The 15,608-nt window shown below is 50.2% G+C and overlaps 4 protein-coding genes across 4 annotated transcripts; 2 read left to right on the top strand and 2 right to left on the bottom strand.

The window, feature by feature from the left end:
• Positions 1–6,251: 6,251 nt before the first annotated feature.
• Positions 6,252–7,156, top strand: LACBIDRAFT_332965 (uncharacterized protein; the record flags this gene model as incomplete). The annotated part of the gene is made up of 3 exons (XM_001887571.1): positions 6,252–6,427; positions 6,535–6,606; positions 6,859–7,156. The coding sequence occupies 3 exons, from the start codon at positions 6,252–6,254 to the stop codon at positions 7,154–7,156; spliced, it is 546 nt and encodes a 181-aa protein (XP_001887606.1).
• A 61-nt stretch (positions 7,157–7,217) lies between these two features.
• Positions 7,218–8,532, bottom strand: LACBIDRAFT_295542 (uncharacterized protein). Its single transcript, XM_001887508.1, has one exon. It carries the CDS (start codon positions 8,520–8,522, stop codon positions 7,257–7,259), a length of 1,266 nt encoding a protein of 421 aa, XP_001887543.1. The 5' UTR covers positions 8,523–8,532; the 3' UTR covers positions 7,218–7,256.
• Positions 8,533–11,901: 3,369 nt separating this feature from the next.
• On the top strand, positions 11,902–12,998 carry LACBIDRAFT_332963 (dienelactone hydrolase endo-1,3,1,4-beta-D-glucanase; the record flags this gene model as incomplete). The annotated part of the gene is made up of 6 exons (XM_001887570.1): positions 11,902–12,136; positions 12,189–12,343; positions 12,394–12,446; positions 12,501–12,640; positions 12,694–12,798; positions 12,853–12,998. The coding sequence occupies 6 exons, from the start codon at positions 11,902–11,904 to the stop codon at positions 12,996–12,998; spliced, it is 834 nt and encodes a 277-aa protein (XP_001887605.1).
• Positions 12,999–13,605: 607 nt separating this feature from the next.
• LACBIDRAFT_310470 (uncharacterized protein) lies at positions 13,606–15,412 on the bottom strand (the record flags this gene model as incomplete). The annotated part of the gene is made up of 7 exons (XM_001887507.1): positions 13,606–13,774; positions 13,910–14,044; positions 14,128–14,277; positions 14,433–14,543; positions 14,603–14,793; positions 14,844–15,114; positions 15,165–15,412. 7 exons carry the CDS (start codon positions 15,410–15,412, stop codon positions 13,606–13,608), a joined length of 1,275 nt encoding a protein of 424 aa, XP_001887542.1.
• Between the last annotated feature and the right edge of the window lie 196 nt (positions 15,413–15,608).

The following is a 15,608-nucleotide window of genomic DNA, read 5'->3' as shown; positions in this document are numbered from 1 at the left end:
AGGCAAGGGGCGAGTCAAGGCGAAAAGTGCTGAGGTTGTGGAGAGCGACGAGGGTGGGGAGGCACCAGCGACAAAGGAAAAGGGGAAAGCCGTTGCATGGGTGGAGATTGATGAGGAGGCGCCTGCGGTGAAGAAGAAAAAGGAGGCAAAGAGGGCGCAAGTTGAAGAGGACGATGATGAATACGACGATGAAGAGGACGCGCCCAAAGGCAAAAAGAAGGTGCCTGAACTCTATGACCTCATCCCGGCGAAAGAAGGCCAGCTGAAGAAGAACTTAGTGCTCCATTTCCCCACTGATCCCACCGATCCCATCGTCTGGGATTCTGCAACACTCCAGCAAGCCATTGACGATGAGGAGTTTGAGCCGCTGAAAACAACTGATCGCTATGTGAAAGAAGCTCGGTGGTTGGAGAGGGATGAGAAGGAGGCTGGGGCGTCCCGAAAGAAAGGAGGGAAAGGTGGAAAACGGGGGCCGTTTTATTGGGGCCGACATGACCAACTCGATTTCAACGGGCCAGTTTTGTTTGAGTATGCCTATGACCCAGAGAGGAATCCAATCGATGAGAATGGCATCAGGAGGTACCTTGTCGTGGATGTGTTCGCCACGCCATGCACCAAGTGCACCGCTATGAAGAAGCCTTGCTTTTTTGCTGGTGGGGAGCCGATGCCTTTGGGAAGGAGTGCCATTGATGAACAAGATCTGAACAAGGCCTGCGCTCCTTGCAAGGAGTCTTGGCATAAATGCCCAGGCCATTCACGACTGAGGCAGCAGACCATCATCGACAATCCATTTTACAAGGATGGTCTGCTCTACAAGGAGGCCAAAAAGTCTACACCCAAACCCGCCGCACCCAAGGCCACGGCGCCCAAAAATGCCATGCCCAAACTTGTGGCACCCAAAGCCGCGGCGCCTACACCAGCGCCCAAACCAGCGGCGCCCAAACAAGCAGCGCCCAAACAAGCAGCGCCCAAACGAGAAGCACCCATGGCGGTCAAGGTTGCAGGGCCGTCGAAGCCCCAGGTAAAAGATATTGTGCCAAACTCCCCATGCCCAATGCTCTCTGAAATGTCTTTGTTAGATTCCACTCCAAAGGCCAAGCCAAAGGCCCAGCTCTCGATTGTGTCGCCCTCAGACTCTGCGCCCACTGAGATTGGTAAATCTCTTCAAATGAAGTCCAGCCATCCAACTGACCAATTCAATTGCCCAGCTCGTATGGAGGACCACATCGTCACACTTGAAAAACAGTGCAGGAGACTTGCGGCCCAGGTGGAGAAGACAAGGGAGAAGCTTGATGGTGTCATCGAAGAGCAGAAGGAAGACGTGGCCGAACTGCTCCTCAAGCTGAAGAAGATGGAGCAATCAGTTACCTCAACCAAGGATTGGACGACGCAAAAGGTGATCTTCACGATGGAAAGCCTTTTCCTCCTTGGAAATGGCATCCATGCGGCGCTCCTAGAGTTGGTGACGAAAATGACTGATCTTCCGGAGGAGATGGGTGCACTGGTATTGGTGGAAAGCGACGACTCAGTGGCGAAGGTGAAGGAGTTGTTGGAGTGCACCAAACCCAAGTGGGAGGAGATGATCCAAGTCCTCGAAGCTCGACTGCCCTGTGCCCAGGATTTTCAAAGGGGTCAGTTAACGTCGCCCCCAGGTCCACGTTCGCCCAGCGCAGCAGATGTGATTCACATGGCGCCCACTGTCACTGATGCAGCTCCACGTTCACCTGGCGCAGCATATGGGACTGACATGGCGCCCACCATCGCTCCATCAACTCCAGCGCCTGTTTCAAATGCACCCTCATGGCTACACTCGCCCATCGCAGTGAAACAGCAATCAGTGGTGGCCACTGCCACTGCTGGAGTTGCACCTGCTGCCCCTTCAAGTCCCATGGTGCCCAACACCAAAGGAGTAGAACTCGCACCGGTTGAGGTTGGCCCAGGTTCTCCACTTACTGCCATTGGATCTCGCCCCGCTTCCCCGCTAAGTGGAGATGAACGAAACATGTCTACTGGGCACAAAAGGAAGGCTGATGAAGAGGTCGATGCAGACATCACCAGGAAGAAACCAGCCAGCAATCGGAAGAAGGGCCCACTGAGTGCACCTCAGCGCAGACAAACTACACATGGTAAGGCTCCCGATAGCATCAATCTGGCGACAGCAGGCCAGTCGACCAAACCGGACACCATCATCAAGGAGGACTTGTAGATAAAATTTGCATGGCCATACATCTCTTGAAATACCCTACAGTAGCTAGGGTATAATAAATTTTTTGATGCAGTTATTCTTTGGCATGCATATGCTTTGGCGCTCTTTCAGTTCAACTGACACATTTTGGGGCACTGGAAAATTGAGGTTACTTGGGGCGCAAACAAATTGAGGTTCCTACGTGTTGGCGCTCTTATATGACAGGGTTTTGGAACAGCTTGAAACCCAAACCTTGTATTCACAGGTGTAAGTAACATGTAGCTAGGTTGACTCAGGCACCGGTGCGAAAACAGGTGTGGCACCTGAATCAAAGAAAGACTCAAAAGTGTGCAATGTTGAATCACTCCTTCCACAACTCTCCATGCTGTTGTCAATGACGCCCATGAAACTCTCTTTGACTTCAGTACAAGTCCAACCTCATATCCCAGGATCTTGGTTGTCTTCATTACCTGAGCCACATTTGTGTGGAAATTCCATTATCCATTCATTGAACCTGTTGGGCCCACCCATTTGAAACGAAGACTTTGTAGGGCCCATGCATTGAATTGAAGACAGTAAGTACTGCCAGATATGTCGCCCACCTGATGGCACAACAACGGCTTTGGCGCAAAGCTCGTCACCTATATTTGGTGGGCGAGCACCAGTTGGGCCCAGCCATCACTAATGGACAATTTGTCGATGGGCATGGGTCTGCAGTGAAGTCATTTCGAATGAGTGCGCCCATTAATGGCAGGTGCAAGCGCCCATTATTGGCAGGTGCGCACCTGTTCGGCCAGCCATCACTATGGAGGATATGTTGATAGGTGGGCCAAGTCTGCTGGCCCCACATGGTATGAGGTATTGTCAGGTTCGGTTAGTCCATTAGGTAAGGGCTAGGGTCACTGTCATATGTGCCCAATTGCAAAACTCGGATAAGCCAGACTTGCCAACAGACTTAGATCTGCCAACATTAAAATATGTTCTATTCAATAAAAATTACAAGTCACTCACCTATATTCCAGTATCATCTACATTGCATTTGGTAGGAAATAGATTTGCAAAACTGGGTTTGTGAGGCATCTTGGACAAAGCAATGAAAATGATGATGTCATCTTACCATATATGGACATGTGCCTGATTAAGTAGGTAGGTAGGGAGGTCAAGCCAGTAAGGGCTTTAAAAAAAAATTTGACCCCAGGTCTATTTTTTAATCCTAGGACCCCCTTGCAAATTACCCGATCTTCTCCAACGATCACTTCATCAGTCACATCTCATCTAGATCGGTGAGACCCCCTCATACGGGTGCCTCGCTGAAGAGGTGCTTTTGCAAAATTGAAGGCATGGAAGGCCCAGAGAAGAGCAGTTTGTACCCATCGCTGTCAGAAAAGAAGCCTTTGGACGACTCTGCTCGTCTTGCGCTCAGAGGGAACTCTGGGCCAGGATTGTCTGAGGCTGATCAAAGGCTGATCCGGTAGTTTTTGTTATTGAAAAAAGCGCCGCTGGACCAAAGTCTGTGAGCAATGCAGGCTCAAATGAATTGCCCGCATGGAAGGCTGAACAACAATATGGTGTGCTTTGCAGTTTAGTTCTCAAACATCTTCAATTTCACACTCACTAGTTTATTACCGACTTTACGATGATGATAGTGAAGCTGCCTCGAAAACGTCGTTTGACGAGGGTGACCCTTCTTTGGGTCGCCTTGACATATTCACCATCCCCCCACCGCACACTGTCGCTTCCTTGAAAGGTCGTCTTGTTCATGTAGAAGGGGTATCGGGTAACGCTGTTCAGTTGCTTGAAAACGAGGATGGAGAGGTTACATTGAATGATGGCGATGCCATCGCCCTTCTCACTGACAATTTTCCGGGCTCAGAAGAGGATCAGCCGATAGTATTTACCTATACAAGGAACTCTCCTGATAAAACAACGGCACCGGAGATTCTTCCCTTCTCGAAACACCTTACATGCACATACGATTGGGGTGAGTAAAAATTGTGATTGAGAACTACCGTATTGCCTCTCATGTTGTTTAGCTGGCGCGTCTGTGGACGCCGCGTGGCACTCAATGGTGGTTGGAGAGATCTTTCAAACAGACGGAGTTCAGCGGACTGAGAAATGCAAAAATCATGGTGACTCTGTCTACCCTTGGAATTTTTATCTGTATTGACCTTTCTGCGATAGTAGGTAACTCTTGCTATGTCGGAATAAATAGTTCTGGAAAGAAGGCTTGTACATTCCCATTGTAATCCTTTGGTTTGAGGGGGCACTTTCTTACATGACATTTTCTGCAGTTGTTCTTTCGGGTGAGTTCCTGCCTTGTCTATGGATTGATTCGCTAGTTAATGTAGCCCCTAGGTTTTGTGACCTTACCCTGACACTTCCTTGCAACCCGTGTTTCTTCTTTCAATATAAATTTCAGTCTTTTGAAATTAGCCTGAGTTAGATCAATTTATTTTTCCACAGGCTGATCTTGGAAAGAAATAAAATGGCGCCTGTGAGGTTGCTGTGAGGTTAAAGAGCAACAATGTGTTGCTTATAACTCGAGAAAAACCCCACTGGCCCTGAGAGCTCCTCTACATACCATACACCGCCATGTGATTACACATTCCTCGGAGCCTGGATCGTGGCACAAGGCAAGTCTCTCGTAGACAGACTTCGATATTATGTGAAGTCGTACTTTGGTTCACGATAATATGAAGGCGTGGAATGCAGCGAATACTGTGTAGCACAACCGCCCGCTCCGAAACGCTCCTCCCTTTTTGTTTCTCTTGTCGCGCTTTCACGTTTGCTATTACTACCACGGGCCAGTACTTTACCATCCCCCACATAATCCACATGGACTCCACTGGATTCCACTGGATTCCACTGGACTTCACTACATACTGGCAATATCCACAAATCTGGACTCCACTGGACTCCCAGCACAAAACTGGACTCCACTGGACTCCACTGGACTGCAAGCACAAAACTGGACTGGACTGGACTGCAAATCACAAAACTGGACTGGACTGGACTCCACTGGACTCTCCCAACACAAAACTGGACTGGACTGGACTGGACTGGACTGCCACAGACCTAAGTTAATCCAGAATTCCTGAACTTAGACTTCAAAACAAAAAATAAAATTGAAGTATATTCATTAATTAAATTAATTAAATTTACATAGATTCTATGTTACAGAGGGGGGAGGGAGGGGAAAGGGAAAGGGAGGGGAGAGGGAAAGGGAAAGGGAAAGGGAGGGGAAAGGGAAAGGGAAAGGGAGGGGAAAGGGAAAGGGAGGGGAAAGGGAAAGGGAGGGGAAAGGGAAAGGGAGGGGAAAGGGAAAGGGAGGGGAAAGGGAAAGGGAGGGGGAAGAGAGGAATGAATAGAGGGGGGAGGGAGCAAGGAAAGGGAGGGGGGAGAGAGGAGCAAGGAAAGGGGGAGGGGGGAAAGGGGGAGAGACTGAAGGGGGGAGAGTGTGAAGGGGGGAGAGAGTGGAGGGGAGTGGGAGTGGTGAAGAGAGGAGGTAGTGATGGGGGGAGAGAGTGGAGGGGAAGGGTGATGCTGCTGGGCCCTCGTCGCCGTTCAGCGCTGGCGGGCGCTCGTGGTTTTCCGTGGGCGTATCGTTTTTCGGGTGTGATGGGGGCGGCGTTTTCGTCGGCGCTCGTTCGTCGTCGTCGTCGCGTGTCGTTGTCGTCGTGTGTCGTCGTCCCGGCGTGTCGTCGTTGTCGTTGTCGCGTGTCGTTGTCCCGGCGTGTAGTCGTCGTCGTCGTCGTGTGTCGTCCACCTCGCGTGTCGTCGTCGTTTTTGTGGGCGGGGGTCGTTTTTCATGGGCGGTGGCTGGTTTTCGTGTGACGTGGCAGCAGGCGGTGGTGGGCGGTGGCCGTTTTCCGTGGGCGCTCGTTTGTGCACGTCGTGTGGTCGGCTTCGCGTGTTGTCGTCATCGTGCTTGCGTGTCGTCGTGCTCGCGTTTCGTCGTCGTCGTCGCGTTTTGTCGTCGTCGTCGCGTTTCGTCGTGCTCGCGTGTCGTCGTTGTGCTCACGTGTCGTCGTTGTCGCCGTCCTCATGTGTTGGTGTAGTCGTCCTCATGTGCCGTGCATGGGTGGTTGCTGGCGTCGTGCCTGTCATGGTGAGAACGGAGGAACGGGGTGGTGGGGCATACGTACCCCTTGCCCATGACGTTGCCACGTCATGGGCGTTGTCCCTCGTCCTTGGTCCATCGTTCCGCGCTGGGGGTGTCGTTGTCGTTAGCGTGGGCGTCGTGTGCGTCGTTAGCATGGGCGTGGGCGTGGGTGTCGTGTGCGTCGTTAGCGTGGGCGTGGGCGTGGGCGTCGTCGGCGGCGTTGAGATGTGAATGGTGGTGGTGGTAGAAGGGAAAGGGATGGTCACGGCAATGTGACCATCCCACAAACAGGCGACGTGACGATATGGCACGCCCTCAAGTAAGTCACGTGACCTCACCCCGCAGACTGAACAAAATCATGAATCCTTATTGCAGCTATCACTGACCCACACTATATGTAAATTATAATCTTTCCATTCATTGATCAATAAAATTGTAGGTATAGCTTATCTGTTGTATAGTCCATTTTCGCTTTTTTAGGTATATTCATATATAATAATAATAATATACTGGAATGACTGGAATCCACTGGACTCCACTGGACACCACTGGACTCTGACTGGACTCATAGTCCACTGGACTGGGACTGGACTCAGGAAAGTGGCTGGCAGTCCAGTGGGAGTCCAGTGGACTGGACTGGACTGGACTGGACTGGACTCCAGTGGACTGGGCATTCTGCCAGCCAATCTGGCCTGGTAAGAGGGCCACTGGAATCCACTGGAGTCCACTGGAGTCCACTGGAGTCCATATGGATTACGTGGGGGAGGGTAAAGACCTCCCACGGGCCCACAGCCTTCCGACGAGTAGCCATGTTTACATGGCTCTCCCTATTCTTCATTTTCATTGTTGCTTCTTCTCGAAGCGGCTAAGGTGGCGCGTGTGCAAAAGCTTTCCTCCAAAAGCACAGTAAATTCTTTAGCGTTTATCTGGTGATATCCGTCGTTGCGCTAGAGCGTCACATCATACAAACTAAGGTCCCTCTACAAGGTACTGCACGAACTCAGGGTGAGTCCGCACAAACACAGCATAAGGTATTATCCGAACACGAGCCGTTCCCGAGGCATCTTTGAGCGTCCTTTGGACAACCTTCTTCCCGTCTGGTCGAACAACCACCCTGCCAGGCATATACTCCCTAAATTCCTCCACAAATTTTTGATCAAGGCTGCCTCCGGTCAGTTTCTTGCACAACACCTCCGTAAACACCTCGTAAGGCAATGTCACGGTGTCCTTCCACAGCCCCACGTGGCGGATAACCGTCCAGACAGCCGCAGGGTCCTTCCAATGATCAGCAATGCAGTGCAAGAGCGTCCTTGAGGTTCTTGCGTCCGGCCAAGCACGCAACGGTATGGGGCTCTGCCCCAGTTTATCCACGTACGATTTGAGCACGCCCCGGCAGTACGTCTTGACCCCCGCCACACTTCCTCCCTCCGAATACGCGAACTCGAATAACGTGCGGATAACCCTGTCAAGCCTCGATAACGGCAACTTGCCCTGGTCCAGCATATGCGCCAATATAGCGAACGTATACTCCCCAGAGATCCTGTCCTGCTCAACCGGAGATCTGGCCTTCGTTCCGGCAACACTCATGAGCGCAATGAAGACCTCGACATCACCTTCTCTCATCCTGGGTGCGTCCTGCTGCATGACGTCGTAAAATATCCTCGCCGCGAGTACCAAGTACCTCTTCGCCACTAACTCCCTCATAAAGCTTGTATGCTTCTTTGGGAAAAATTCCCTGACAGTTTGCATATACCGCAACACCGAGAAGATTGGCCCCTTCCTCCTCGGTGGTGGCGTCCACCCCGGCTCGTTCCGGAACTCGTGTAAGCAGTACGAGTGCTTGTGGGCGTGGTCGGCGAGTGCTGAGAAGGCGATCGAGGCTGATCTGAAATGAATGGGGTAACCATATTTCATCATCGTGTTAAGTGACACCCTGGTGCCCTCCAGGTCACCGAGGCGCAACATGGCATGGAGCTTGGCGTGAAGAGGGAGACGGAGGCGTTGGATAGGTGATTGAGGTCGGTTTGATGGTTTGGGGAGTTGTAGCAGACGGAGGTTGCTCAGGACGGAGGCGACTTCAGATCTAGCTTCATTGGGTGACTTGGTGGCTAGGACCTCGCGAATTTTGCGAGCTGCATCTCGGGAAATGGCAGCGGGGGTGGTAAGCCTAAGGCTAGCCGCTAGGCGACTGCGAGCTTCGAGCAAGGTGCTGCTGCTCGGCTTGAGGAGGTCCATATCGCGCGGTAGAGCTGCGAGCACCTACTCAGTAGTGTTTTGGTTGATCGCTGGAATGAGAAAAATCACTCACGTGTCAAAAATAGTAACAAATAAAACTCAACGCTACGAGCACTTGCCCAGCGCCTTTGAAAACCAGGGACGATGCTTACCAGCGTAAAGTCACGATTCGAGGAGATAAACAGGGTTCTGGGGGAAGCTTTAATTTATACCATAAAGAAGTTGTCAAAATTCGTTCAAGATTTGTACGGCTTGGTTACAACACGTTATCTAATTACAAAGTGTCAAAGGCAATAGACAAGAACTCCAAGTTGATGAGACGCAAAGCCTCTACGTTTAGATTCAAACCAGAGTCCCACTTCGAATCGTTGAACAGCCTCCCTTAATGATCAATCAGAGGCGTACAGCGGAAAAGAAGTCAATACATCGGTTGTTGGGCCGTGCTCGAGAGCCTTGTTCAGAGTGACAGAATGGTGACCGCGCTGATCAAACCCCTTGCAGCAGCCACGGAAAGGACAGCAGCAATCCAGTTTTTGCAGTTGAATTCGCCGTCTGGCTTGACAAAACTTGGACAAAACCGACGTTCCATGCGATAGACTCTAGTTCACGTCGCTGGTGAAGCGATAAAGTACCAATGTTCATGATTGCAAGGTCGCTAGACTGTTGCTGTTGGTCAAAGGACCAGAGCTTCCTGCAAGATTCTCTAGCAGTTCCAAGCCTCTCAACGCTGGGGTGCCTATGCCATCTTGGCCCCTAAATCTTGACATCGTCTGTCATCGGATGCTCAAGTGCCTATCTCGAGATCCGACGCCTGGCGCACAATAGACGACAAGAAACATGGGCTTATTTCTATCGTCGTCCGGGAAAGCATCGGCTAGGTCAACGGGCGGATTTGTTTGTCCTTCACAGCACGGTCGATATGAAGTTTATCGAGTGGGAGCAGGTAAAGATATGGGAAAGCAGAGAATCCAGAGGGAATTTTGTGAGGCAGGTTGTTGACAGAGCCTTTAAAAAAATTCGCGATGAAAGGTGCGGTGTTCGTCACAATAAACTTGAATGAGGGAGAGCAGGTCAAATCTGACGAGAGGTTTCTTGGCTGCCATCCGTTTCCGGGACAATTAGTTCTGGTTGAATCCTGGACATTAAGGCGGCAGACCTTCCCTTTGTTGACTAACTTCTACCGAGCGCAGGCTGCGCAGTCTGAAAAGGGGTACCTTGTTGCCCTTAGGATAGCTGCGGATCCAAACGCGACCGATGTCAGCGTGGCATTCTGTAGATAAACATCCTGAACAAACTGTATCAATGCCGTGACTCATGTCAAGGTCACTGACTTGGAGAACAGTCAGATCGAACCCCAAGACAAAGCGCTCTTGCTATTTCGACAGTCCAATAAGAAGGAAAGATTGGTCCTGGTGCGCAGAGGCAGCTAGCTCAATCGGAAACTTGGCACATGGTCAAAGAAGGGTACTGAAAACTTCGCCGAGACGGTTTGAATTGGACACCGTGAATATTGAGTGATGTCATAGAACGTTTATCGGAATCGTGGCAGTCCAAGGAACTCTTGAATACACGCCCTTGGGCATTCAGAACAAGAAAAACGCGTTCCACACAGGAAGTTGCCCCAATACAGATGAGAATAATCGTCATAAGCCCGTTTAGACTCCCATGTTTATGATTGACATTGAGGAATGAGGAGGGGATGCTTGTGCGGGACGCGCGTTCATCCGGCAAGTAGCTCCCAGGTTTTCCAACTTTTCGGGAGGAACGGGAGGGACCCGGAGCTGGAAGACACAACAGAGAAAGCGATGGATTTGGAAACGCCGCATGGGGAAAGTTTTTTGTGCAAGAATTTTCTAAGGAGCCGACCGGTATAGACCAGAAGCGAAAACGAAAATATCTTCTTGCGAAATATTGCTCCGGATTTTCGTTTCTGGCTTTTCGCTGCCGAACCGATTCCGGCCACTTTCAAATTCAAGATTTTTATAATTATGGTATTTATTTGTATTTATTTAGATTACTGGTCTGTCAACATGTCACGCAGGACACTCTCTTCTGCAACAAGCGCCCACCACGACCATCGACGATTGGTCACGAAGACCCACCACCACGTTCGAGGAACGGCGACGACCGCCCAGCAATGTCCACAGGCGCCCAGCACCACCATCGACGAACAGCGATGACGGCCCGCCACGACCTCTGACGATTGACCATCAGGACCATCGACAAGCGCCCACGGACAGCCACGAAGGCCCACCACCACCATCGACGGATGACGATGAGCGCCCATGAACGTCTACGGGGCCCACCACCAGAATCGACAAACAGCCACGAGGGCCCATCACCACCATCGACAACCACCACCAAGATCGACGGATGGCTACGACCGCCCACAACCACCATCAATAAATGGCTACGACACGAATTGCCACGAGGGCCCATCACCACGATCGATGAATGGCCACGTTGTTGAAGGGGAGAGGTGGTCCTCGCTCCTTCCTTCCCACTTCTACATAGTTTGTATATAGTACCCATGTAAATGTTTTTTTCGTAGATAAGTACATATACTGCCATTTACCCGAGTACAGAAGGACTTGTGAAAAAGAAAAAACGTTCAATGTTCAAGCCTGTGACACCGAGAAAGGCAAGGTCACATATTACAAGTTTTCGGATTACAAACAAAAAATATTGTATTGTTTGTAATTGTTGCCCTGCTATCAAAAAGCTCATTTAATTACAAAATGCAGCCGGTGCTCCGGCTAGATAACGGACTGGCATCTGACGTTATGTTATGTATGCCAGATTTTCGTTTTCGCTTCTGGTACATACTCGGAGCCGACGAGGATTTCCACTTGATGGGGATAGTTTTCTAATGTTCGGAAGTGAGTGGGAGCAGGTGGGAGCAAATGGTATGTTTTAGAACACCTGGCCAGTGATGTAGCGCAGCAGTGATGCGCCAGTCATTGACTAATAAAGCTAGTCAAGTCCAGAACCAGTTGAGAGTTCTTTGAAAAGTCGAGAGTCGTGTCGTGATTTTGTTACCATTTACTAAATAGGGCAGGATACGTTAGATAAGCAACGAACCTGTAGAGTCCGAATTTCGTTTCAGAGCCGCCACTTCAAATGCTTGTCATCTAAGCAGGCATCCAAGTAGTGCTTTAAATTTCTCGGATAAGGCGGGACGTTGACGAAACGGGCCCTGCATCGGTTGTTTTAGCATCCTGTTTCGCCCGGTTTTCACACAAATTTCTCAGGAACGTCGTCGGCAAGTTGGACGCGTACTCGTATGGACGGTTGATAAGGTATTTTCCAATTGGATTCATATAGCCATGACCACTATCATAAGGATGAGCTTGCTTCTTCACCCCACTTAACACTCACCATGTCCTGTCCCAGATGTATACAGGGCTTCATCCTACCCGGTGAGCCTACCGGTACCTTCCAACCCGACTTCCACAACGCCTACCTCGCGCCAGCGCCGAATGGGAAGCCTTCAAAGCGCGCCGTATTTCTCTTCACGGATATCTTTGGGTTGCCGCTACAGAATCCCATGATAATGGCGGACACTATTGCGAAGGAGCTGGGGTGCGATGTTTGGGTGCCCGACTACTTCAAGGGTGCGTCACTCTTTTGCCGTTTCAGTGAGAATATTGTGTTAACAATGAGTAGGCAAGCCCCCCATGCCCCTTACCACAATGATTCCTGATCGTGCTGGGGTCAAAGCATCGCTGTGGGACTGGGTCAAGTTCGTCGGGGTCTTGCTTCGAAACCTTCCTGCGCTTATCAATTCACGGCCTGCCGTGGTCGACAAGCGTCTCGCTTCTGTGGGTTCTACATGTCCGACTCGCAATCTAATTTTTACCTTTGTCTCTAGTTATTCGCGCTTTTAAAAGAGAAGAAAACATATGAAAAAATAGGTGCTGTTGGGTAAGCGGAACTCAGTTTTGCTTCTTAATTACCCCATTTGAAAGATCATCACAGGTACTGCTTCGGTGGAACGACCGCCGCACGCTTGGGCAGCACCAAATATTTAAACAGCATCGTGATCGTCCATCCGGGGCCTATAAGCGACAGCGTCCTCAAGTCTATTTCAATACCTACGGCATGGGCCTGTGCAGAAGGTTCGTCGGTTATCAGTCGTTTAAAGAAGATAGCACCCACACTTTGGTAACAGAGGATACATTCTGGCCTGAATCGGAACGCAATAAAGCAGAAGCAGTGTTCGCAGCAAGGAAGGATACTGACAAATTCGTGGATTACGAGTTCAAGGTCTACAAAGGTGCGCAATCGCTGGCGTTGGTGATTTTGGGGCTATCTTAAACCTTGACTATAGGAACGGCTCATGGCTTTGCTTCCCGGCCTAATCTGGAGCTCCCAGAAATAAAGGCTGCTCATGAGCAGGCTTTGGAGCAGGCTATTGCCTGGTTCCAGAAGACGCTGACTGTATCGGAGCCTGTTAAAGAAACTACGGAGGGTTAACAGAAGTATCTTATAACCGGAATATAGTGGATGTGGCGGCTAGGGCTTGATTTATTTTCTCTAGAAACATTCTGGGGTGATAGAGTCTTTCAGTGCGACGCAAACCCATGTGATGAGATGTTGTCTGGTTGAATATCGAAAGGGAGAACCTAAGAACGCAGAATGGCCGCGATAAACGATTCTTCGCTATACGGAGAGCGGATTTCCTGTTTGAGACGCTCGAAATCTCTAGAAATGGTCCTCAAGTTATTCCCCCTGTCCAGTGCGAAACGTCTTATTCCTTATAAACATTGACGAGCAGCATCTGAATCGTAGAAAATAGTTAGGAGATGGCTATGTCAGAGGGATTATGGTACGCACCAAGTTTTCCATAAAAAACCCGCAAATGCCTCTCGATGGCTGCATGGTTGGAAACGATAGCTTGTCTAATCTAAAATTGCAAATGACATACTGAAGACTGCGAACGAAATCACGACCGCAGAAAAAGCAGCATTCCACAACCACATTACATCTCCGTCCTCTTCCCCCTTCATATTCATCATCTCTTCCCCCCTTCTCCCAACCTCTTCCTTCTTCCCACCCTCCTCGAGCTCAAGCTCAACCTCCCTCACATTCTCCGTCGTTCCTCCTCCTGCCGCTTAACCCGCCTCTCCTCACCCAACGTCGCCAGTTCCGAAATACTCACGACCTTAAAAGGCCACGTCAACCAGTTCCCTCCGCTTCTCATACTGGGGAGGTACATGTCTTCAAGGAGTTGGTCCGTCGCTTGGGCCCATCTAACAAAATTTCGTGTTAGTGGTCGTGGTTGCGTTTACGATTGCTTTTAAATGGGAATATTAATGGAAATGATAGCCGTAACCGCGGGTGTAAAAAAAAAAAAAAATCAAAAAAATCAAGCAAAAGACACATACCCAAAATGCGGCGCCGCACAAGAGACGGGAAGAAGAAAAGGGAACAGGAGGGAAGGACGTACAGATTTTCGGGGAAAGGAATCCCATGTCCTTTTTACGATTTTGGAGCCTAGCCAGGTGGTGTGTAAGAACCGTCTGTTTTCGTTTTTTTTGTTTATTTAGCGCACCGATCAAGGGGTAAGAAAGAAGGATGAAAAACGGAAAAGAAGGGGACGTACTCGACAGGCGTGCGAAGCTCTATCGCGGGTGCTAGGATGGAGGTTAACCTGATTATTTCAGTGTGAGTATCCGAGGCGTTTTGTTCAGAAGCGGTGGTAGAAGGGGAAGATGTTCCGCTCAAAGGAGGAGGAGGGAGATAAAGGGAAAGACTCCCGTCAGGAAAGAGAGGAAATTTTTTTTGTTTGGAGGCCAGAGAGAGAAGGGGGGGAAATTCCGTCCAGCGGAGAAAAAAGGGTTTCATTCAGAGATAGGTCCCGGGGAGAAGCGAAATTCAAAAAAGAAAAAAAAAAAAAAACAGACGCACCGACTCTGCCTAACAGCCTTCGGCAAAGGCTTTGGCACCGCCAAAAACATATCCGCTTTTTCGTATATGATCGTTGTGGATATTCCTTGGTTTGCTAGGTACGCTGATATGCTAGTCCACGATTTTGTTTAAGGAAAAAAAAAACAAAAAACCCGGGAAAAAGGACGTACTCCTGAGCACTCTTACCCCCTCCCACTACAAGCACCCTTCGAGGTTTGTTGGAACGCCCGACGCGAACGCTCTGGACGATTTCGTCGAACCGCTTGAAAGACTCTGAAGAATGTATGACGGGTCCTTTGAACCCTGCACGGGAGGCGGAGAGTGGGGAGAGCGGGGGTGGGATGTTGGGTGTGCTGTTGCCCTGCGCGGTGGTTTTCGTTTACATAGTCAACACGACGGAAGGGAACGTACCCCCGTACACAAAACAACCCTCCGAACACACATCTCCTCCTTCATTCCCGTGCGTAGATCATGCGTTTTTATCACCCACCCCCCACCCTCCCCACGTCCTCGTCGAATTTGATCTACGGAACACCAGAACCGAATCTTACCCTCCAGAAAGGTACGTGCGAACGATTGGAGGTAGGTGGATACGTCTGTGCCTGTTAGTCGTCCGCCTGTTGAGTGGGCGTTGGGAGGGAGGGGGAGGGGGTGGTGCGAGAATTGGAATTGGGCGTGGATGCTGTGGGCATTGCTCGTCAGGGAGGAAGAGTGAAAGAGGAAGAGATGAACCTGTTGAGCATCATACTAGGATACACCCTCTCTTCCAACCACACACCCCCAACACCGCCATCGCGCGTGAGGACTCGGACGTTTGAGAAGCCGTCGCGGATGAGGATGTGGGCTGTTATTAAGCCTACGGGGCCTGCGCCTATTATTGCTATTGGTTCCGAGTGTACCTTTTGCTGAGGAGGGTCGGGACGCGGAGGATATGAAAAAGATGCATGTTTGAGTGGACTCTGATTTTGAGTGGGTGTCATGGGATCATACTACACGTCGTAGTAGAATAATGCTTCCGGTGTAAATTTGTGAAGCCCATTGCACTTCCGAGTGTATCGGTGCATGAACGTCATTGAGATTACGCTCACGTGGCACAGTGACAAAAGGTATGTCCACCAAAACCACTTTATTGTCCCGTGCATTGACCTTTTCTTCTTTATAAAGGCTGGCCCAGAT

The sequence above is a fragment of the Laccaria bicolor genome, genomic scaffold (assembly GCF_000143565.1).
Source record: "Laccaria bicolor S238N-H82 LACBIscaffold_46 genomic scaffold, whole genome shotgun sequence".
NCBI lineage: Eukaryota > Fungi > Basidiomycota > Agaricomycetes > Agaricales > Hydnangiaceae > Laccaria > Laccaria bicolor.
The sequence above is the reverse complement of the archived record's forward strand: the minus strand, read 5'-3'. Positions and strand labels throughout refer to the sequence as shown.